The sequence below is a fragment of the Dryobates pubescens genome, chromosome 6, assembly GCF_014839835.1.
Source record: "Dryobates pubescens isolate bDryPub1 chromosome 6, bDryPub1.pri, whole genome shotgun sequence".
Lineage (NCBI taxonomy): Eukaryota > Metazoa > Chordata > Aves > Piciformes > Picidae > Dryobates > Dryobates pubescens.
In genome coordinates, this window is record NC_071617.1 from 45,584,754 (window position 1) to 45,609,737 (window position 24,984).

Sequence of the window (24,984 nt, forward strand, 5' to 3'; positions counted from 1 at the left end):
TTACTCTAACTGAACAAGGGCAGCATGTCATCTGGTCCTACACATGCCTTGAGAACTCTGAGGTAACCAGACTACACTCCTTGTAGGCTATCACTTGGAAAACATCAAAACCAAAGCACACCACACAGCGCTTCGCATCAGCTGCAAGGAATTTTTACCCACTTCCTGACAGATTTCCTGATGGTTCATTAACAGTGATTAATCAGCCTGACCATTAACCCCCTGCATTCCTGAGAGATTAATCTCAAAATAAGGCCTCCTGCATGCATTTTCTTTCCTTTCTGAAACACCCTCCTACATTAAGGTATTCAGTGTTTCTGAAAAGATCAACAACAAGCATTACAGATGCATGAGTTCCCCTGAAAAGTTATCTGGTTTGTGGTGAAAGCTGGAAATAAAACACAACATCCACAACTCTGCAATTTTTAATTTGTAGTTCACATAGAAAGCACAGCTGAAAATACCTAGAGATCTGGAAATAGCACACAGCCCTGCTTTACATTTCAAAGGCCTTATACAGCATCTGCTTTGGAGGCAGGTAATAGAGCTGGCATTTCACATGATGGGAGATGAACCCATGTCAAGATCAAGAACGTTAGGAACATCCACTTTGAGACATCTGTGGGCTGCAACCAGAGCTCCTGATCTTTCATGGTGTTTAATGGGAGTCATACAAGCTATCCATTCTTCAACACTGAGACACTGCTTGGGAACCACAGACCTGAGGTATCCAACATCAGTATGCCATCTCTGCAAGCTGCCCACAGCTCTGTTAGGCTTTTATTGAGGACCAGAACAGAGGAACTCTCATCTGGCTGTTTACAAAAAAAATACTGCAAGATATCTGTGAGATGATAGCTTTCTCTCTGATGAAATCTGGGAGGGAGCACAGGAGAGCTTCACAGTATCACAGTATCACCAAGGTTGGAAGAGACCTCAAAGATCATCGACTCCAACCTGTCACCACAGACCTCATGACTAGACCATGGCACCAAGTGCCATGTCCAATCCCCTCTTGAACACCTAAATTCTAGCAGTAATACTCCAGCATGCCACTCAGCACCAGGGAAGAAAGTTATTCTGTGTTACACACTAAGTGCAGAAAGCCAAAAAAGTATTGACCCACAGGAAGTACTCTGTTTTCTGAATCATCAAGACAATTCAGTGTAGTGATGCTCATACAAACTCCTTTCAACTCCAGGCAGCATTAATGAGAGGTGGTGAATTTATTTCTTCCACACTGGAGTAAGAACTCTGCACCAGGAACTCCACATGCTGCTCTGAAAACAACGGATCCATGCTGTGGAACCTCAGAGATTCCTGTCAACCAAAGATTTCTCTGATTCTTATGCTACCAGGATGATAGATATTTTGGCAAGGAGTATTTCAGTTTAGGATACATTTCTGTGTAAATTTTCAGTTTAAGCTTCAGTACCTAGGTATCCACTTCTTCCTAAGCAGCCTTGGTCCTGCCTCTCCCCAAGCAGATTTGGTACCTGCTTCTTCCCTGGTTTCACACTTAAAGCTATGATTTGTGGCCTTTTATTTGTTCTGAAAGTTTATACCTCACAGAGAAACTCAAAAGCAGCAGAGCAAACCCTCCACATTGTTTTTCTTGTGAGAGTGCAGGTAGAAAACTTAAGATGGACACAACACAGTAGTGGAAAACTCTCATTAGCACTTCAGCTCCATAAAAAACACTCCAGTGGCATTCTTGCAAAGAAGAGCACATACACCAAGATGTGTCAACAACAACGAAGCACGCAGACATGGCCACTACCAGAAGTCAGATGGACTTGCAGTTGAACATGCTACCTCTCCCAAAGTTTGAACTTGCACAGAATCAGAGTCATGGCTGAAGCTCAGTGCTAAATATAGCAGCTCCTCAGAAGGCTGATTTGTCCTTCTCAAACTGGTTTATCAAGCCTCAGCAACATGAACCTACTCTTCTACTCTAATCAAAAGCTTCGCTTATCTCACTTCCTTGAGCAGCTCTTCACTCCTGTTGTTATTCATGTCACAGTCATGCCAACTTGTAATTTCTTCATAACAGAGCTCATGCTTCTATGTTAATTCACAAATTTCATTTAATAAACAAATGAAACTAGAGCTGAAGCTCTTCTCAGAACACATCATGTTATTCTGATGTTTCCCTTCCAAACAATGAGCTCCCTAACCGGGAGACAACTGGCTAAATTGTCACCAACTGTGTTGCCTGGTATCATGTCAGGGGCTCACACGGCTTCAGGACCCCACAATCTCACAGCCAAGTCAGAAGGGGGAAATCTCCTTTCTGGGCAATTTCACTAGCTGCATGTGTCTTTTTTTTTTCCCCCTCTCAGACTGAAAATGCCAAAAGACTCCTAGTGATCCCATCTAATCTGATGAGATGCACTCAGGATGACACAACTGCCATCTCGCCTGGAATTGATCAAGAAAACATTCTTGTTTTGCACGAAAGCTCCATATGGTTGAGTGCCTCTTTCAAAACCACAGTATCTAGCCTTTGTTGGCTGGCCACTGCTCCCGCCTACCGCTGATCTACTTATCCTGGAGGGAAAAACCCACACTAAACTTAGGAGGTTGGTAGGTTTTTTTTCATCTGAGCTCACTCTAGCATTGTCCTATTGCCAGCTCCCTGCACTGTTTTTACTACTGAGTTTGTCTAATCTTTTTGATGAGTACTTGAGTTGCACCTCTTCTCTTTAAGTTCACATGGACATGACCTACAAGCCAAAACTGCTCCTCTGCTCTACAATACTGTTCTCTGCTACCCACCTATTCTATCGTCCTTAACCTGTGGGGTAGGCATGCAGCAAACAGAATATAGAATACAGAATAAACCAGGTTTGAAGAGACCTTTGAGATCATTGAGTCCAACCTATCACCCAACACCATCTAACCAACTAAACCATGGCACCAAGCACCTCATCCAGTCTCTTCCTAAACACCTCCAGTGATGGTGACTCCACCACCTCCCTGGGCAGCACATTCCAATGGCCAATCACTCTTTCTATGAAGAACTTCTTCCTAACATCCAGCCTACACCTCCCCTGGTGCAGCTTGAGACTGTGTCCTCTTGTTCTGGTGCTGGTTGCCTGGAGAAGAGACCAACCCCCACCTGGCTACAACCTCCCTTCAGGTAGTTGTAGAGAGCAATAAGGTCTCCCCTGAGCCTCCTCTCCTCCAGGCTAAGCAACCCCAGCTCCCTCAGCCTCTCCTCATAGGGCTTGTGCTCCAGACCCCTCCCCAGCTTTGTTGCCCTTCTCTGGACACCTTCCAGCAACTCAACATCTTTCCTAAACTGAGGGGCCCAGAACTGGATGCAGGACTCCAGGTGTGGCCTAACCAGTGCTGAGTACAGGGGCAGAATGACTTCCCTGCTCCTGCTGACCACACTGTTCCTGATACTCATTCAGGGGCTTTAGCAGTAGGTCAGCACCAACACACAGCTTAGAATAGAATAGAATAGAACAGAATAGAATAGATCAGGTTGGAAAAGACTTTCAAGATCATCAAGTCCAACCTATCACCCAACATCATCTAATCAACTAAACCATGGCACCAAGTACCTCATCCAGTCTCCTCTTAAACACTTCCAGTGATGGTGACTCCACCACCTCCCTGGGCAGTCCATTCCAACAGCCAGATTGATTTCTGACAGAAATCATCCTCTGCAGGACTACCTGCAGAATGGATCTTTCCAACAAACACAATGCCTGCAAAATGATTTTGGTAACAAAATCACAGGCACCAGAAACGATGCACAAGCTTCTAGAGAGTTTCTTTACCTTTCCTTTACATGTCTCTGTCAATTTATGCTTTAAAATGAATAAACCAAATACTCCTTATAGGTATTTAAGCAGCTGCTAAACATTGCTCCCAGAACTCAAGAATTTGGATTCCTACAACTGAGGTGTTCTAGGATAGCTGCTTTTGTATCTGTATTTTTACCTCTACACACACAAACACAAAGCAAATCCCTGAGAAAAGTGATAACTTAACTGCAATCTGGCTATTAAAGACATTCCTAATCACCAAAACTTATGCATGTAGCTTCCTTCCATTTGTCTAGTTGAAACTCTAAACCACATTCTATCTATGGGACAGGGTACTCCTTCAATCTTGATAAGAAGTAAAACTTCTGGCATTTTCTGTGGTTAGAATTCGCAAAAGCAAATCGGCCTGATTGCCCCACTATTCTCATTTCTCTCTTCTTGTTCTTTTGAAAACCTAATTGTGCAATATCACTGATCCAACATAAACTTTTCTGGTTTCTGTGGTGACCAAAACTACTTGGCAAATGAAAACTCTGTGGGGGGGAATCAGGTCTTAGTTCAATATCAGTGTTACTGCAGCTGGCATTTCTGGGGAACTAAATAGGCAAAGGTTTGCCTCCTCTCTCATCATAGCCAGAACAGATGTAAGCTAACTGAGAAGAGTAAGTTATGTTCAGCAACAGCCAGGATGATCCCTGGTTCTGCAAAGATGAGCTTTAAAGAGGAAAAGGAGGCAGATGACATTTGTAAGCTAACCTTAAATGCAAAAGGTAAAAAACAATAAGGAATTTGGCCAAGAATATGCTGCACTATTACACAGTGGTTCACATTTTCAACTTCCTACTTCTTCCTACTTCAACTTCTGGCTTAGGCCAGAAAAGAGACTCAGGAAGGTGATGCTCTGGATGTGCCAGAAGCGCCAGATTTCGGTAGCTATTTTTAACAGCAGGAATTTAGTTAAAAAGGATAGCTGCACCCAGTTGGTTTTCCTTCCTCTCCATGCTTTGTGCAACTCGGATATCCCAGAGCACTATGCACTGACACTGGTTTTTGTGCCTGCATTGGCAGCCCAGCACCTGCTTCAAAACACAGGGTGAGCTACATACCAGGATTTAATATCCTCTTAGAGGAGATCCTATGCTGGTTTTATCATAAAAACAAGGAGATGAGAGCAAATCAAGCAAAGGGATGCAGCACATTCTGCTGCAATGATTGTGACTTGTGTTGCAAGCCATAGTTAGCCCAAGCACAGCAATAAAAAGGTCATTTCCTACTCTGCTCTCAACCTGCATAAATGATAGTACTGTTTCATTTACTAAAGTATCCCAGAAGTGAGAGGGCACAAAGATAGCTCAGAACTCAGCTTCCCTAGATCTCATCAGAATACAGTCTCAGGCCCAGAAGTTGGATGTTGTACCTTTCATGTGTTCTGTCCCTCAAACAAAATGTTTGAGTTAGTGCATAACTGCTGCTAGCATCCCTACTTTTTCTGTCCATTCCAGTCAAGTGGGTTAACTTCCACACTGTCATACTTCTCAGTATGATAGTGGTGGAGCCAAAGCAACTGTCCTTGTAGTGCATTTTCACAAACCTCTTAGGGTGTCTTCAAGAAGCAACTTGCACTGCTATGAATTTCCTCATTTACATGGACATAGAATCATAGAATCAATAAGGTTGGAAAAGACCTCAAAGATCATCAAGTCCAACCTGTCACTCAACATCTCATGACTAATAAACTATGGCTTCAAGTACCGTGTCCAATCCCCTCTTGAACACCTCCAGGGATGGTGACTCCTCCACGACATCAATAAAGACATCCAGTTCTGCAAAGGAGACAGCTGATATCCAGACAAAATTTTACCTCCAGTCGGGAAGCAGGTTCATCTTCCACTGACAAGATGGTCCCTGTCTGCTTTTGTACCCCATTTACAGAACTGTGGTACAGAAGTTGTAAGCAATGTGAGGTGCTTGGCAACTTTACATATATGTACACACATACATGGAACAAAGCTGTGGGATGCAATGGGACAAAACGTCATGACCTGGCACTGGAGGTGTGTAGCAAAACCAAACAATTCTTGATATCACTACAGCAACTGAGACAGAAATTCTATTTTACTGTGACATTTTTGTTGTCTGGACTCTGCATTTTTAGAAGAGGCTTAGAAAATTAAATGCTGTTTTTTATGTTCTTTTTATTCTACATCTTCATTAAGTACCACCTTGCAATTGAGTGCAATTTGTGGCAAATGCTAATAGTGCTTTAGGCCCACTTCTCCCTGTCAGCTCTATCTCTGTTAAATTATGCATTTCCATCTGGAAAGAAACTGTACAGGACTGTAGGCTCTCTTCAACTTAGAGCTGGGAATGGAGAGGGATTTAATTAGATGCTCCACGGTTGGGAAAAAGACTAGAGCAAAGCCTGGGTGGTCTGTGGAATCTTCCACTGGAAAACAAGGCTGCAAATTGTTCTGTACAAGCCTGCTTCTGTTCGCCCGTTTTGTTTACATTGTTTGTTCTTACAGATTAAAATAGTCAGTAACTAAGCAGATAAACAGTGCTTCCTTCCACGACAATGTTGTCCAGAAGTTAAGAGAGTAGCAGAGGACAATATATGCCTGTGCTTCAGTTTTGGCTACATCACCCCAACCCCTGATGAGACTTGGAGAACATTTCCAGCGAGCACTTCAGAGCACTGAATTGCTAACACTTTTGTTCTATTTTCCCTATCCATAGAATGGGGATAATACAGCCTTCTGCTCTCAAAGGTGAAAGAGGGCCCACGTGTGCTTGTTCCAACATTTTCTCAGTTGACTGCTAATGCAGAGGGACACAACTGTTGCAGTTCCTCTTGTCACAGGATACCTGTATACCCTTAGACCACTGACAAAGCCTTCAACAAGTGAAGTGTTTTTGGAAGGCCTGAATCAGAAACTTGTAGTGAGCCAAGCAATTTCCATCTACACTTAACTGTGAGTCAACCAAAATGCAGTGATTTCAGTCATGTGCCCTTTCAAAGTTCAGCTGAACTTCAGAGCATAATAGATGCAGCTGTAAATAGATTTACAGTGCAGACTGCTGATTGGAGCGTCTGGCAGATTAACTTATTCCTTGTGGGTTTTCTGTTCCAAAATTCAATGGATTCCATATTTGTAAAAGAGTGAATGCAGAAGGCTAAGTCAGAAAGTGGGCTATGACTGGAACTAAATGTATTTATTAACCTATTTTGGATCTATGTTAAAGAAAGGAAGCTATTATGCTGTCAGTTTGCGGGATGTTAATGGAAGCCCCGGGCATAATTTCTCTGTGCTGGTGTGTGAATAAACCCCCCTGGCAGAGAAGTTGTTTGCCTGATAGCAACTTTTTCTCTTTTCTTGAAAAAGAAAGGAAAGATTGAGTGAAAAATAAAGAAGGTAAAGGAAACAAGAAAAAGAAGACCTTGTCCTCTGCGGTCACTTTACTGCTTCTTGCCACATACTTGGGTGGGAAAAGGTTAAATACTCAACAACATTTTTTTCTTCTTAGCAACTTAGAGAACTGTACATCAGACACACTGTCTGCCAAATGCTGCATTTTTACTTTGTTGAGAGATAGCTGAAATAAAATCGCTGTTCTTTGTGCAAATGGCATGCTAAATAACGTACGGCTACAAGATTATTAAATAGCAAAGGCATTTGATAATATTAGAGTCAACCACAAGTCCCACTTCTGCTGATGCACAGAATTTTGAGTAATTAGTCATTGCACAGAGTGTTGTATTTATATCCCCTTCAGCCTCAGACGTTAGGCCACAAAGTCAGGAGACAAAGAATTGCTGTTATTAGGAGGACTGGTTTAGATTTATTTATATTCTAAGGCTTTATTTCAGTGTCCACTTCACTCCTCTGGCTCGGGCTTCCTCCAAACCAGAAGATGCAGCTAAGTCAGAGAATTTTAGTGTAAACCATATTTTTGCAGACGAGACCTCTCAACTTCAAGCAGAAGAACTTCAATGAGTTTGCAAAGCCCCCAAACAAGCACAACTGGCCTGAGGTTACATGACAAGCCTGGGAAAAAGGCCTCCCAGGTTCTGTTCTGATCTCTAACAGACTTCTCACGGTTTACACACAATACATTAATAGCAGTTCCAATTTGCAGATAGATAAATTGGGATACAAAGACGACAAGTAACTCTCCCAAGGATTTACAGCAAGTCCTTTGCTGAGGCCTGGAATTCTTACTCAGCCCTTTGTTCAGATCGCTAAACCACACTGTCTTCTCCAGCCCACAATTACTGCATAGGCCTGAGTACCAAGACATATTTAAAATGCTATAGCTGTGCACTTACATGAGCCTTTATTAAAATAAAGATTGTGTAACATTTTCAGAGTTCAATGCAAGGCTGATTGGCAAGCAAGCTAACCCTTACAGACAGCCTTTTAAATCCTCTCCTGGAATAGAATAGAATAGAATAGAATAGAATAGAATAGAATAGAATAGAATTAACCAGGTTTGAAGAGACCTTTGAGATCATTGAGTCCAACCTATCACCCAACACCATCTAACCAACTAAAACATGGCACCAAATGCCTCATCCAGTCTCTTCCTAAACACCTCCAGTGATGGTGACTCCACCACCTCCCTGGGCAGCACATTCCAATGGCCAATCTCTTTCTATGAAGAACTTCTTCCTAACATCCAGCCTGAACCTCCCCTGGTGCAGCTTGAGGCTCTGTCCTCTTGTTCTGCTGCTGGTTGCCTGGGAGAAGAGACCAACCCCCACCTGACTACAACCGCCCTTCAGGGAGTTGTAGACAGCAGTAAAAGAGTAAAAAAGAACGATCTAACATATTGTAATAAGAAATCAGAGGGAAACTTATTAAGATTTGAACATAAAACATCTGATGACATCTTTGTATTATAGTAATGAGCCTTCACTTTGCAGAGCTGACAAGTAAAAATAATGGTAACATTTATGATTATGACAAATAGCATGTATCATCTGTCTCTGAGCATGTTGAGCAGAGAAGGACTAGATAGAATAAATCAGACACTTGTGTCAAGCTTCAGGCATCACTGAGTAGATTAAATTTTAAATTTTATCATGTCTTATAAATGTGTCTCCTAAGCATGGCACCTCAACCTGTGACCTTGGCTTCCTTCAGCAGGTTGCATACCCTGTATCTTAGCCTGCATTTTAGCCTGGAGAAGAGGAGGCTTAGGGGAGACCCTATTGCTGTCTACAACTACATGAAGGGTGGTTGTAGCCATCTTCTCCCAGGCAACCAGCACCACAACAAGAGGACACAATCTCAAGCTGCACCAGGGGAGGTTTAGGCTGGATGTTAGGAAGAAGTTCTTCACAGAAAGAGAGATTGGCCATTGGAATGTGCTGCCCAGGGAGGTGGTGGAGTCACCATCACTGGAGGTGTTTAGGAAGAGACTGGATGGGGTGCTTGGTGCCACGATCTAGTTGATTAGATGGTGTTGGATGATAGGTTGGACTTGAAGATCTCAAAGTTCTCTTCCAACCTGGTTAATTCTATTCTATTCTATTCTATTCTATTCTATTCTATTCTATTCTATTCTATTCTATTCTATTCTATTCTATTCTATTCTATTCTATTCTAAAAAGCACAGCCAGACAGGGAAAATGCTGGCAATATAAGGAACAATGTGGGATATTTAATGGTCCTCCTTAGAAATACCATGAAGCTAAATGTTTTGTGTTCTCCATGAGATTTAAAAGGGAGACCATGGACTTGCTGTGATTACTGGGGAGACCACTGTGAAAGGTGATTCCAAACTGCCGTTTAAACAGCATATGCCCACGTGTCTCCAATTTGCCTTTGCAGAGAATACATCCATACCTAAGCCAGATATGCAGGTGCCTGATCTCCTGATTTTGATCGGGCTAATGCAGGACTTCTGTGCACACAACACTGGCACTGTAAACCCAGAGGCCATGTAGAAGCTGATGAAGAGATCTTAAAGAGAGCAACTGTACTATGTATTTAAAAGAATAGATGGGATGGAAATTAGAACGTCATCTTGAGATGCAAGCATGTATAGATGCTACTCAGCATCACCTTAGAATACATAGAATACATAGAATAAACCAGGTTGGAAGAGACCTTCAAGATCACCGTGTCCAACCCATCAACCAATCAAACGCCACCCAAACAACTAACCCACGGCACCAAGCACCCCATCAAGTCTCCTCCTGAAAACCTCCAGTGATGGCGACTCCACCACCTCCCCAGGCAGCCCATTCCAATGGGCAATCACTCTTTCTGTATAGAACTTTTTCCTAACATCTAGCCTGAACCTCCCCTGGCGCATCTTCTCCAAACTGGGCTCTAGAGCAAACCAGAGGTTACAAAACCTAACTCCAGAGTACTTGCCTCTCTAAAGTTACCTCTATGCAGCCACCTGGTAATGGAAGATTGCAGTGGGACAACTCTGTCTTGTTTAGTCAGAGCGCATTCCATTTTCCACTAATGCCCTCGCATAGTAGAGATTCTGCCTGTGCCAACCCTCTGATTTGAAGTGTACATCCAAGACAGAACACCCCACCTTCAGTTGCAAGGAGCAACCACAGTGAAAGGCAAAGCCCCAAGCCCTAAGATGCAGCCCCAGAGCCAGCAGACACGTCCCAACCTGCAGTAGCCACTGACCACGTGGCTGCCCTAGAGGAGGCCTGACATGGACAGTTCTCTAAAGCCTGGAGCTCCAGACATCCCAATTGCCTCTGCAAGCCCACCTGACATACCAAGCTTTAATCAGGCCTCCAGCAATACCTCAGAGGCTCAACTGGTCCCCAGCTGCCACTTGAACTGCTCAGCTCTGTAAGATCCCAAAGAGCTGTTTTGCAAAATGGAAGGGAACCAATCTCACTGCTGGCCAAATTCCAGCTTTGAGTAATTACATTCTTCTGACAAATTTTCCTTGGCAGTTTCAATGGAATATAATTAGTAAATGTAAATAGATGTAAATAGTGCAGTAAATCACACTTTGTATGATTGTCAGAAGCCGAGGAGGAGAGTGGAGTAAAGGGGCAAAAAGAGCACAGCTTCATCCTCCAAAATGGATGACGTGGCCTTTCCTCTCATTATACTGCACATGTCTCTGCCAGGATGGTGTGTTAGAGCTACTGCAGCAGCAGATGCCATGATCCAGGATCATCATGTGATTCATCACACAGACCATCCACTTCACCTCAAGTACAATTTTGACCTGACGGTGTTCAGTCATGTCCCACAGCTGTGTTTGCAAGCAGCTGCCGTGTTCCACCTCAGCTGTGCTTCTGCTTCAGCAGCAGGCAAACTGCTTCACCCCCAGACGTGTGCAACTGCAAGTGTGTGTACATGATATTATTGTTTTCTATGAAATGCTTACCAAATTTGTGGCTGGTTTGTGAAACCTTTCACTACCAACTGAACAACTGTCACACAAATGGAATTATATAATTATCCCTCACAGCTATTTTAACGCAGCGTCACGCACTAGTTCCACCTAAAGGGGAACTATCTTCTTCCAAAAATAAATGCATATATGTAACTTAAAGTAGTCAAGTAGATTTAAAAGCTACTATTTAAAGTAATGAATATAGAACATAATGTATACTTTTCTTATTTTATCTACATATTATTACTTAACGTGTCAAATGTCTCTTATGTACATCATGTGCACTTGCAGCCCAGAAAGCCAATCAGATCCTGGGCTGCATCAAGAGAAGTGTGGCCAGCAGGTCAAGGGAGGTGATTCTCCCCCTCTACTCAGCTCTGGTGAGACCCCACCTGGAGTACTGCGTCCAGTTCTGGAGCCCCTGTTACAAGAGGGATATGGAGGTGCTGGAAGGTGTCCAGAGAAGGGCCACGAGGATGATCAGAGGGCTGGAGCACCTCTCCTGTGAGGACAGACTGGAAGAGTTGGGGCTGTTCAGTCTGGAGAAGAGAAGGCTCCGAGGTGACCTAATTGTGGCCTTCCAATATCTGAAGGGGGCCTACAAGAGGGCTGGGGAGGGACTGCTCAGGATCTCAGGTAGTGATAGGACTAGGGGGAATGGAATGAAGCTGGAGGTGGGGAGATTCAGGCTGGACATGAGGAGGAAGTTCTTCCCCATGAGAGTGGTGAAGCCCTGGAATGGGTTGTCCAGGGAGGTGGTTGAGGCCCCATCCCTGGAGGTGTTTAAGCCCAGGCTGGATGAGGCTCTGGCCAGCCTGATCTAGTGTGGGGTGTCCCTGCCCATGGCAGGGGGGTTGGAACAAGATGATCCTCATGGTCCCTTCCAATCCTGACTGATTCTGTGATACTATGATATGGCTAGAGGGCTTAATCAGTTCTTTCTTTCATGCAGAAAATGTGAGGAAGAGTTTTCAGTTAACTCACTTATTTTTATTCAGCGTTTGCATATGAAAAATATTTAGCAGAAACTAGCTAAACTAAGAGAAAGTTTATCAAGAAAAACTCGCTGCACTGTTCAGCTATAACAGGAGAAACAGATGTTCCAGCTTTACAATACCATGCCTTGCAAAACTTCCCTCTAAACAATTATTTGTGCTCTGCATGTTTTGGACTGTGTATGGAGAGCTCTGCTAACAGGCATGGGAAGCACTGCATACATTAGTAAAGCACACATTAAGATAATTAGAGCTAAAAAAGAAAAAATCAACAAGTTGGTTTTCTATTTTTTTCCCTCCTTTATAGTATTGATTTAGTGTGGGTGAAAAATGTCAGATTTTCAATTTTGAGGATACATGTTCCACCACAGAGCAGGAGACAGAGCCAGCTTTTCCCAGTGTTCTGCCAATAAACTCTTACATTAACCATCTCAAGGGCTGGAAGGAAGAGCCAGGCTCGACAGTCTTTTTCAACCCTTAGTCTCTCTGATGAACCTCTCAACACGGACAAGGGGGAGCACACAGCCTGGGATGAGGAACTCACATTCTATCTTTGGGGCTATAGCTACCCACCTATTTTCTCATCAAACATTCTCAAAATTGCTGTGGACAACAGAAGTGACCAGGAGGCAGTACTGAAGCTGCACTGCTGTGTGGAGGACTCTGGGCAGTGGTAACAGCCTATGGGAAAATTTCTATAGTGAAAGTGGCTTTTGGAACTCAGCTTGTATCTCGTATCTTCTAAATGGCAAGCTCCTTTTTAATACAGACTGTTTTCATAAGGGCTCTGTAACCTTTTGCAAATCCTGTGTTGGGTTATACACATCATTTAATTCTGTTTGGCAGTAACTTTACCTTCTGCAGATCCTAACAATGTCACTGTGCATACAGGCACATAACCAGATGTGACTGGTTATTATGGCAGCCTGAAAAATTACTGCCTGGTCCCTCCAGATGCTGAAGCCAGGACACTTTAAGGTAGAAACTTTTGTTTAGCCTTAAATGACATGCTAAGAGCATGCACATGAACAGCTCTGAGTAGTCTGTGGATAAGTGGCTACTTGCTAAGCCACCTTACATCTTGAACTTACCCTCCTGGGGAAGGACCCACTGCAGACAGGCCTCTGAAGAGAGTGACAAGTCCTACTACAATGTTTAGTATTTATTTTAGTAATAGAGCTATCCAGGTTAGTTGAGGATGACATAATTTTTGCTTACTGTTTAGATTGGTTGCTTAAAAACCGCTTGCTTTTGGGCAAAGTGATAATCAGCCTGTGAGACTTTTATAATGAAAGGCCAACACATCTTTTTTCATTCAGTCTGCAAGAGTAAACCAAGCACAGCTGTTTTACTGAAAACAACCCACTGGTATTTAAGCAGATTAACAAAATTAACTGTGAAAATCCTCTCTTATGTGAAAGCCAATAACCTGTTGGCCACAAGGAGGCAGGGCATGGATTCAGTAAACTCAAAAAAAGGCAGTTTAGTGTGGGGGGTTTTTAGTTTGTTTTTTAAACCTAAACCAATGGGAAAAAGAAAAGAAAAGAAGAAAGGCTCATTACATTAGTGCAGTCATGAAACCCTGAACTGCCAAGCAAGATAAAAAGCACTTTTTAGCTACAGTGTGTGGTTTCAGCATTGCTGTTTTATTCCAAGAGCAGCAAATATCTTCCGATATCAAACAATAACTGATCTGGCAGCAATTTTCTGCTCATTTTGAAGAAACAGATCACACATGTTTCTTCTTCATCACTTCTCTGTGATGTAGAGAAAAACTCTAACAATAAGCTTTGGCAGCAATAACAGATTTACCAACTTGGGACAATAAGCTGTACTGCCAGCTTCACGAGGTGTTGCACCCAAGCTAATAAATCCTGCTTCTGGGCAGCTTTGGGAGCTCTGCTTTTCACTCCATTGGCACTTCTAATTCTGGGCTAAAGGCAGGCAGAAGCAGCTAGGTGTCTGTAGTCCCCTACCAAGTATCTTATACACAGTACAGTACAGTGATGCTTCCCATTGCCAGAACTTTAGGACACTGGAAATCAGAAATGACTCCAGGTCAAACTCCTGAATGGCGAAGGGGCAAAAGAAGAAAATGATGCCAACCTATCTCTGTTTTAAAGTCAAACTGAAAAGAACTAAACAGTGAAGCAAAGCTTTCCACAGTATCAATACATCACAGTCTGAATCTGTGAGTGATCTTCTGTTTCAGACAAAGTGACTTTTCTGCATGCTACTGAGCTAGGTAATTTCAGTCCCCTATGCCTCTCTTTCTTCATCTTTTATGCAGTTGCTTTCCTTCTTTGTGAAGCAGTATGAGGTCCACGGGTAAAAAACATGCTACAAGAACTAGTTGTTATTATTAATGCAATTCAGATATGGAATGCACCAGATGGCAAAATCTCCAGGATTTTAATGAACTATTGTAACAGAACATATGTAATATGACGTTATTATAACAGGCATTTAAATGTATAGTTAGTACATACAACGTGACCTACTCTGCTCTCAATAACTCCACTGGAATTATTTTGGATTTATGTCAGATAATACTAGGAACACAAAATAGCCCCATATGTGCAATTTGGTAAGGTTTTCAGAGCAATGCTATCTTAACTATTGCCTGCCCTGTTGGTTTTTTGTGCTGTTGTTGTTATTGTTGTTGCGGGGGGTACTGCATTCAGTGGTCTGTTAGAGTATGCTTTCTGCATTGCATTCTGAGCAGGAAGTAAAATAAAAGTAACCTCCTCATGTCAGAGTTTAAAATGCCCCTGACCAAGTATCCTTTACTGATCATTATAACACAGTCAGCATGAAACAGCAAGAACTTTTTGGTTTTCCTGCTGTACTCTGTAAAAATTACCTCTTTGATCACCTTGTGCTAGATTTGGTATGCAATTCATGCTTGTGTCAGAAGAACTAAATATTCAGTTTCAGATTGTGAGGGCAGTAGCATCTAGTTTCTCCCACAGCATTTGAGTTCTGCACGAGATGAATTATATGACTGGGCAAGTATGAAAAAAAAAAGAAAGGACTGCAGCTCAAACCACTGGCATCACGCATCACAGTCAGAGGCAGGTACTGACTTCAGTTATGTAGAATAATTCTAGCTCATCTACAATAAAGACTATAAAATTCAAGTGAACTGACATTTAATACATGAAAGGCTGGAAGCAAGATATCAATTTCACATCATAAATTAGCCTTTGTGCTAGTGCCCAAAGATTTGCCTGATTACTCATTGCTTTCCCTTAGTGCTTAAGCAGTCTTTTCCACAGCAAGACAGTTAAACCACAAAAACGTACCGTAGTGTCCACAGCCCTGACCTTCCCAGCAGGAACGTGCTTTGGAATGGGTTCTTCTACTGATATCATCATGCAGCCTTCTGCTCCAAGAGTAACAATTACGAGCTTACACCCTCTTTCTAACAGCACGCGTCCCACCTTTTCAGCGTCTTCAAGGTTGCCAACTGGGATGCCCGTTAAAATTTCTGCCTGGAAAAGAACCCACGCAAATTAAAATCACAATCTGACGGCATTCTCTCTTGGACAACAGTTGCATCTGAAAACAGTGTTAAATAGCTTTTAAAAATGTGTATTCTAGCATGATCGTGAAGCCACTTCCTATGCTGATATTCAGCTGCGGCTGCTGCTCGTTTGAACCCGGCCTGTACTTCAGGCCCAGCAGTGCCATAAAGAACAGCCTAGGCAGAGATGGGCTCTCCTCCAGCTTCTGCGACTTACCTGGCACATAACCCTTAGTAAAATGACATTTCTCCCACACGCCTCAGTTTCTTCATCTGTGAAATGGACACAGTGACACAGCCTTGCCAAAAGCATTTGTGGTCTAATGTGAAAAATGTCACATGGCAACTCAGTCACTATTGTTGTGGGATATTAATCACAAAGTGAGAAACTTTAGTTCTTAAATTCTCACTGTTTAGCTAGAGAGAAATCACAAGGGAAAATCTCTTCAAGGGAAAAAAAGATAATTGCTCAACTTTGACCACTCTGTTTACTTGAATATATATTTTTAAACAGGAATACCTTAAAGTTACCTGAAGCCTTCTCTGGGCAAAGGCACATTCTATATTTGTGTTATGACCATGCCCATAGGCCTCTCTCAAGACTGAGACTCTTCTGTATTGCCTCTGTACAAACACAGATAAACTCTTCCAGCAGATGGTGACCTTAAGTCAACTTCTCTGAGTTGGCTCTTAAAATTAATCTCTTCTAGTTCCACCCAATTAAGCAAAATTTCCAAAAAGTCTGCAAAGAAGACTCCAGAATCCAGCACCCTTTTCACCACATCAAACATTTCCTTCATGGCATAGCACTGTCAAATGTCATGTACTTTTTCTTTTGGGAGGGGAGAGAACAAGAACGAAACGGGGAAAAAAGAGGGGAGAAAACTGAGTGTGTTTTATCTGAAGCAGTCCAGCAGGCAGCACTCCTGCATTAATACAGTATGTCTTCAACTGTAAGTAAACAGACATGTATTTTGCTGTCTTTACTAAATCTTGTCCTGCTTGACTGAGAAGAGGGAAGTCCTTTATCTTGCACTACAAGGCTGCTGCTGGAGCCCGAAAAATGCAGTCTGAAGTATTTTCAGATAACTGCCTAGTAACTGGGCATAGGTTCCTCACTCTTAGGGCTTATTTTCACTGGAAAACTTAGTTGGGGACCTATTAACCAGCTACACTTCCTGACTTCTGCTGCACGGGCAGCTTCTCTTCTTAGAAAACAGCTGCTGAAATATTTCGAACGACTTTCCTCTGCATTACTGAAACGTGAGTTCAGCACACATACTTCTTGATATAATGGATTGTAAACCATAGTGATTAAAAACTGGTTCACAAAGCACAGGCCATGCCTGTAGTAGAGACGGGCAGTCAGCCCGGGACAGGAACTACTACAGCCATCCCAAAGTAAGCCGCCCCCAGCTGTGACTCAGTGCTTGCTGCTCACCACTGTCATTTCCTGTGTTTCAGCCTGACCCAGGAGAGAGAGAGGCCACCCTTAGGCTCTGAAGGGCCAGATTATGCCAACACACTCCCTAGTTTACTGTATCATTAGCAGAATACTTACTTCAATTTTCAGACTTACAGTACCAAGTTCTGCAACCCCTACAAGCGCACAAACGATTTCAAGCGGTGTTGATTGCATGCCACAAGGCAGACTCTGATGTGGCAGGCCTCGGTGGGCAAACTTGTGCACTGCAGGGGCAAGGTGTGGTTAACATGCAATTTAAAACTACTTTCTTTTTTTTTTTTTAAGCATGCTGATCCCAGATAAGAATATAGTAAGATTTAAATTACAAGAAGGCAACTAACCCTATCCAGTTTTATCTTTGGCATGTCACCACACTGCTCAAACTTCTCTTGCAGTACAAATTGTTTAAGGAAATTAATGAAGGAAATTCAGTTTTTGAAATATTATAAAAGTATTTTCAAATGAGAAAACTTGTTTCAGAAAACATCTCAGAAAACCTTTTACATGTACCTTCCTGCAAGGTTTACAAGGAGAAAATACATCAATAATGGCTTAGGAATAACTGGGGATAGAGAATACATAGTATTGACATATACATATACTCTATTCTAATATTCAAAGGCTATAAAGTCTGTGTCTCTTCATGAATTTTAAGATCTCCAGAGCAGGAATTATGCATTGCTGTATTTAGATCACCTAGTACATCATGGCATAAGAATGAAAATGGGTTAATACAAATCCATCAAATGAAACCACTTAACTTCACTCATTATGTATTTCTACCTGCTGTAGACCTGTTGTGCACAGTCTCTATCAGGAAAGTGGATTTGGTTTTGGTAGAGAAATAATAACTCTAACTTGGGTTTATTTACCTGGTATTTACACTTGTGTAAGCTCATAAGCAAAGGAAATGAAGTATTTATAATATTCTTCCTAATGAAATGCATATGCTATATGATTAGCATTAGCACTGTGCCCCTCCTGGTGCTTGCTGTGTCCCAAGCCAACAGAACTTTTTGCTTGGATAGTAAGAGAATTGTCTGGAACCAGAATGTGAAAGGTTTTGCAGAGAACTTTCTTTTGATCTTACACCAATAAACAAAATTATTTTGAACAGAGAGAGTCTGTATAAAAGTAGATCTTCAACTGCTTGAAACCACTATCATGCAACTCATCTACAGCAGGATGGTAAAACTAAAAAACACTGGAACAAGCTGGAAGAACCACAAAAGCAGCAGAAGCCAGACAGATTCTGTGCCAATAATTAGAGATTGCGGTAAATGTCAACTGATGTTAAATACTGTGGTGAGTTTTAAAGTTTCTCCCTTCAGTAGAATCTTATTTAAAAAACAAACTGTGGTACAATTGAAGGAAATAACTAATGGTTATGTAAAGAAAAAAATAAATAACAATACTAAAAGCCCAATGTGGACACTTGCCATGGCACTGTACAAAAGAACAGCAAATTAAGAATTTTATTTTTCTGCAGCTAGACTCATAAAACTCCTCAGTTAAATGGACCTATTAAAGCAATAGGATATTCCACAAGACTGCTGGCAGAATAAACCTATAATGAATATTATATAATTAATCTATAAATCATAGAATCATAGAATGCCTTAGGTTAGAGATATCTGCTCCAACCTCCCTGCCATGGGCAGGAATGCCTCTCAACTGGAATTAGCTGCTCAAGGCCTCATCCAACTTGGCCTTTAACACCCCCAGGGAGGAGGCATCCAGAACCTCTCCGGGCAACCTAGTCCAGAGTATCATCACTTTCATACTGAAGAACTTCTTCCTAAAATCCAGGCTAAACCTACTCTCCCTCAGCTTAAAACCATTTGGTTTACAAAAGCAAAAGAAATTTAACTGAAGCTTTTCATTTAACTGATATGAAGGTTCTTGCCCACAATCCTCACTAATCTAAGTTATTTCTCCATGTCTCTTTAGACTGTGGAGTCTATAGAAAAAAATAAATGGTCCTGCTTTTTCCCTTCCAATCCTGTCTGCATGGCCCAGTCTCTTGTGCCAGTACAGCCATTGGTGTGGCCAGGCAACAAACTGGACTGCAAGCCAGATCTGTTGTTAAAATTAACACCACCTCAAATCCCATACCATCCCCAACCCAAAACAATTAACTTCTAGTTTACATTGGCTAAAAGTGAGAATCAAACTGGTATGAGCCTTTGCCAAGTGTTCATAGCTGTGGTGCATATAGAGCAGCATATGTCTTACAAGGAGATGTTATGGACCCTCCAACTGGCCTTTGTGAGATCAAATTTGCACCACAGAATCTAGTTTTGTGATCTCTGGAACAAGTAGGACACTGACATACTGCAGTATACTACAGTGGAAGGCTATCACAACAGTCAGGGTGCCAGAAACAAGGACATACAAGAGAAGGCTGGGAGAAGCAGTCTTGTTCAGCCTTAAGAACCAAGGCTACAGGGAGATCTAGTTGCTGTCTGCAGTAATTTAATGCATGGGTACAGAGATGATGAAGCCAGACGTCTTGAAGATGCCACAGGGATAAGGCTAGAGACGAGGGGCACAAGCTTGAACATGGGAAATTTTAGTATTAAGACACACTTTTTCACTGAGAGAGTGATGAAGCATTGGAACAGGTATTCAGAGGTTATGCAATATCCATCTTTGGAGATTCAAAACTTGACTGGACAAAGCCGTGAGCAAACGGAACTAAACTGGCCATGCTTCATCAGGGTGTTGAACTAGAGACCTCCAGAGATCTGTTTCCACCTTCTGTGATCCTATGATCCTCTGCAAATGGAAACTGGTGAAATAACAAGAAGTATTAATTCTTTGGGGAGCGGTCCATCACTTGGACTGCTTTTTGTGCACCTAGCACAATAACAGCTTTCCAAATGTTGCCAGGTACTTCTGAACCATAATAAATGATAATAGGGAAACTGTGCCAATTCTAAGGCTAATCCACCTAAAACTATATATGGTCATTTAAAATATTTTTCATTTCAAATATTTAAACACAGTAAGGCAGCTGGCTAGAAACTGGGCTTGTACCTTAGAAGATTTGAGAATGACAGAAAACCACCAAAAGAATTCAATCACATTAATTCTAGCACTTGTGAATAGTGCCCAAGAAGCAGTGAGACAGAGTTGGTGTATAAGCAATTACAAGATCAGGCCACAAGCCAAGCCAGCTCCAGTTCTTTCAAATTACAATTTTTTTTACATATATGAAGGCAGAAACACTTATCATGCTGAAATAATTAAAACCTGATGGAAATGAATTGGCTTGAAGCTATTCCCTCCTCTAACCTCCCAAAAGCAACATCTTCATTTTAGACTCAATATGGGAAATTTCATAGTTTCAGTAACTGATAAAATGAGGTTTAGAACAAAGGTGGAATTAAAATATACTGTGAATTGCTGGGAACTTTTATATAATGGTGCAGGAGTAGCTTTCTGTTAATTAGAACAGAAATCATAGAATCATAGAATCAATAAGGTTGGAAAAGACCTCAAAGATCATCAAGTCCAACCTGTCACCCAACACCTCATGACTACTAAACCATGACTTCAAGTGCCACATCCAATCCCCTCTTGAACACCTCCAGGGATGGTGACTCCACCACCTCCCTGGGCACATTCTAATGGCTAACAACTCTCTCTGTGAAGAACTTTCTCCTCACCTCCAGCCTAAACCTCCCCTGGCACAGATTTGAGACTGTGTCCTCTTGTTCTGGTGCTGATTGCCTGGGAAAAGAGACCAACACCCACCTGCCTACAACCTTCCTTCAGGTAGTTGTAGAGAGCAGTAAGGTCTCCCCTGAGCCTCCTCTTCTCCAGGATAAACAATCCCAGCTCCCTCAGCCTCTTCTCATAGGGCTTGTGCTCATTGCCTCTCCCCAGCCTCATTGCCCTTCTCTGGACACATTCAAGAGTCTCAATGTCCTACTTAAATTGAGGGGCCCAGAACTGGACACAGGACTCAAGGTGTGGCCTGCAATATTTTAGTTCTAAAGGACCTATTTTTGTTTTGACTACTGGGGATAGCAATTATTTTTTCTTAAGAAATTACTATCCCTAGTATTAATCTCTCTATATTAAGTATCTTAAGTGTCCTAATCCAAGACTACAGATATAGCTTCATAAACTGGGTCTTCTTTGAATCTTATAAAAGTCAATACTGCCTCTTGATTCTGAGCATACTTAGGAGGATTTCCATTACTATTATTTCTTCCAAAAATGATCTAGCATCTAGTAGTAGATAATACAACTTAAAAATAAACAAAGGATAGCACCCATTTTCCTCTATTATTTTTACACATCTTGCAGCTTTATTTAACATTAGCAATTAATTTATATGTAATTGAACTGCTTTCTACCATTGAAGACCTGAAGTGTTTTGTTAGCATTTAATTAAAGCTTTGCCAGGCTTTTCTTATTTAGATCAGAAGTCTGACACCCATTTCACATTAGGGAGCAAGCAGTTCCCAGTTTTGCATTAAAAACAGCTTGACAAAACCAAGTAATTTACTGTAACCATTGAGGAGTTTTCCTTCTCCTCAAGGACTCCTCAATATTCTTTGAATGGAGAAGCAGCTGTTGTTCAGTGTTCAGGACCAAACTGAAATGACTGATTTGCAGCATGTTCTGGTTCTTAACCTTCAGTGCTATGGAATTGCATGCACACGCTAAGTAAGAGAAACAACACATGAAACATATTGACATTGTGGTTGTGCCTAGAGCCAGAATGCAGCAAGGAATCACACAAATATGGGGGGGGGGGGGGGGAGGGGAAATAGTAAGTATTCCAAAGAGCTCATCTTGTATAGAGTGGTTGCTTTTTCAACATTCATAAATGACTGGAAAAAACCAACCATTGGCTTTCACTAAGACGACATTGGATACATTTATTTTTCATGAGAAGAATTAAGGGAATGGAGAACTACCACATTCCTGCACAAACCTCAGGGATTAGACTGTGCTGCATCTGGGAATTAACAAACTAGTCTCAACAAGTTTGATCTTTCTGGGAACAGATAAAACTGAACTACAGGCTAAGCAAAGAAAGAACTGATAACCTTGCAAGATTTGTTCTGGGTTTTTTTCTGTTCATGAACCACATAAAAAGAAAGTAATGTCAGACATTAAAAAAAAATATTATTGCAACAAGCAAGAGTGAAAAGAACAGCTTGTGAAGAGCCTTCCAGACTAACTAATGGTAGATAACTCACTGATAGTATAATTTTGTTTGCTTCTTTCTAGCACATTAAATCCATAAGAACAAGCTGTGCTGTTGCACCAGATATGGCATATGATTTCATTGAATCCTACAGCATTTAATGAAGGATGGAGTATAAAGTGTGATGTTGTATTTGATACTCATATGTTCGTGACCTGACATCCCATGGCTGTCTAAAACTACAGCAGACACTTGAAAACTTTTATTCTGTGATAAAGACTTTGTAGATCAGTACTCCTGACCTTTATGGCAGTAAATAAAAGAAACTTCTGACTCAGTAGTAATTCAGATAATCACAAGGATCTCTAACAACACAAACACTCCACATAGTGTTAAGCTAAAAGGCCAGTGTTCTGTTCTACAGCTAGTATCATAGAACTATAGAATCACCTGGGTTGGAAGGGACCTCTAAAGGTCATCTAGTCCAACCACGCCAGAGTGAGCAGGACATCCTCAACTAGATTAGGTTGTGCAGAGCCTTGTTGAGCCTCACCTTGAATATCTCCAGGGATGGGTCCTCAACCACCTCTCTGGGCAACCCCCAGTGCTCAACCACCCTCACTGTAAAGAACTTTTTCCAAACATCCAGCCTCTGCTCTCACTTTAAACCATTGCCCCTCATCCCATCACTGCAAGGCACTGTAAACAGTCCCTCTCCAGCCCTCTTGCAGGCCCCCTTCAGGTGCTGATAATATCCACAAAACACAGGACTTTATCATATAAAGGTATTTCTTGGTGAACAAGAAAGACACAGGCATTTTGGTAAAACTATGTGATACATACTTGGAAATCTAAATAACTAAGAAAGTCCATCCAAACAATTAAAAAACCCAAAACAACAGTGTAAATTTAATCTTGTCTTAGCATATACATCAGTATCAAAAAGAACATTTTAGAAGCAGTTGAACTGGATGGCTCTACAGATCCTCTTTAAACCCAAGATGATTTATTAACTTTTTAAAGGACTTCATAGTCATAAAGCAGAAGCACACAATTCTTTTTCTGGCAGTGCCTAAAAATCCCTAGTGAAAAAGATGCCAAAAGTGGTAAGGCTAAGGATTTTGGCTAGAAGGAAGTTATTTGAGACTTAGAAAAACCAAGTAGAAGGGGCAACATAAATGGAACAGAACATCTCAGGAAGACAGCTGAAAGCAGCCCATTAAATGCATTTGCACATAGAGTATAGTAGTTTAAAAAAAAAAATATCCATAAAATACTTTAAAAATAGCTTAAATAAACCCACTATGGCATGGCCATAGTGGCTCAGAGCAAAGTTCCATCTTGTCTCATTGCTCTTTTCTGACTGTGATTTCTAATAGATACTAAGACAAATACATAAATAAATGAAAGCAAAAAATTCTCTTTCCCCAGTATATACTCTGGATCATAGAATCATAGAATCAATAACGTTGGAAAAGACCTCAAAGATCATCAAGTCCAACCTGTCACCCAAGACTTAAGTACTTTCTGGTTTAAGAAGCTGAAGGAAATGTACTTAGCTGAATGGAGAAAGTATATATATATGAAAAAGAAACCTTTAGGATTTGTAGAATTAACACTGCTTTTAAGTGTCATAGAGAGATGTCACTGGTAACCTTTACTTGGGCATGTAAACATTTATCTCTATATGAAACTTCTCAAGTGCATACATTACAGGGACCTGAAATTAAAGAAATTCATGAAAGAAAACAGAAACCAGATGGTATATGAATACACAACAATTACTAAAAAGCAACTTTCAAACTTGTGACATAAGAAAAACAAATGCTCCATTTTAATTCTTTCCTCAGGAAAGAAAGCAACAATGGCAATAGTTCATCCCTGAAAGTCATTTCAATAAATCAGACACAGAGGATGAAATCAAACATAATTGATTATTATAGTTGTACTAATATACTTGATTTCCCTGCAAACTATGAAAAGGCTATTGTTAAAACCAAATGTATTTATGTGCCATTCTTGGTCTCAGATTATGCTGTTGGAGTCCCACACTTGGATCTGTGCTCCCATGATATGGCTGGCAGGAACTTCTATAGATTTACCATTTCCATAAATTCAGAAGAGATAAAGCTTCCTCAACGGCAGAGTGTATTTCTGTGCCTGACTGTGCATAGGGTGATCCCAGCCATCTTCAGATGGCAATTATTTTTACAATGAAAATTGCAGAAAAGATTGCAAACTGTACTCCCAGCTTTGCAGGGAAGGTAGGTGAGTGAGCAGGGATCTGTTTGGAGCACAGCCCTATGAGGAAAGGCTGAGGGAGCTGGGGTTGCTTAGCTTGGAGAAGAGGAGGCTCAGGGGAGACCTTATTGCTGTCTACAACTACCTGAAGGGAGGTTGTAGCCAGGAAGGGGTTGGTCTCATCTCCCAGGCAATCAGCACCAGAACAAGAGGACACAGTCTCAAGCTGCACCAGGGGAGGTTTAGGCTTGAAGTGAGGAGCAAGTTCTTCACAGAGATAGTTGTTGGCCTTTGGAATGTGCTGCCCAGGGAGGTGGTGGAGTCACCATCACTGGAGGTGTTTAGGAAGAGACTGGATGGGGTGCTTGGTGCCATGGTTTAGTTGATTAGATGGTGTTGGGTGATAGGTTGGACTTGATGATCTT

At 41.6% G+C, this 24,984-nt stretch overlaps 1 protein-coding gene across 2 annotated transcripts in view; it reads right to left on the reverse strand.

Moving 5' to 3' along the window:
- RBKS (ribokinase) overlaps positions 1-24,984 on the reverse strand; it is an 87,397-nt gene that overhangs the window by 8,882 nt on the left and 53,531 nt on the right. For both annotated transcript variants that reach the window (XM_054162430.1, XM_054162429.1), the window contains one exon: positions 15,466-15,654. In XM_054162430.1, the coding sequence (XP_054018405.1) occupies positions 15,466-15,654 (189 nt within the window). The remainder of the gene's footprint in view (positions 1-15,465; positions 15,655-24,984) is intronic.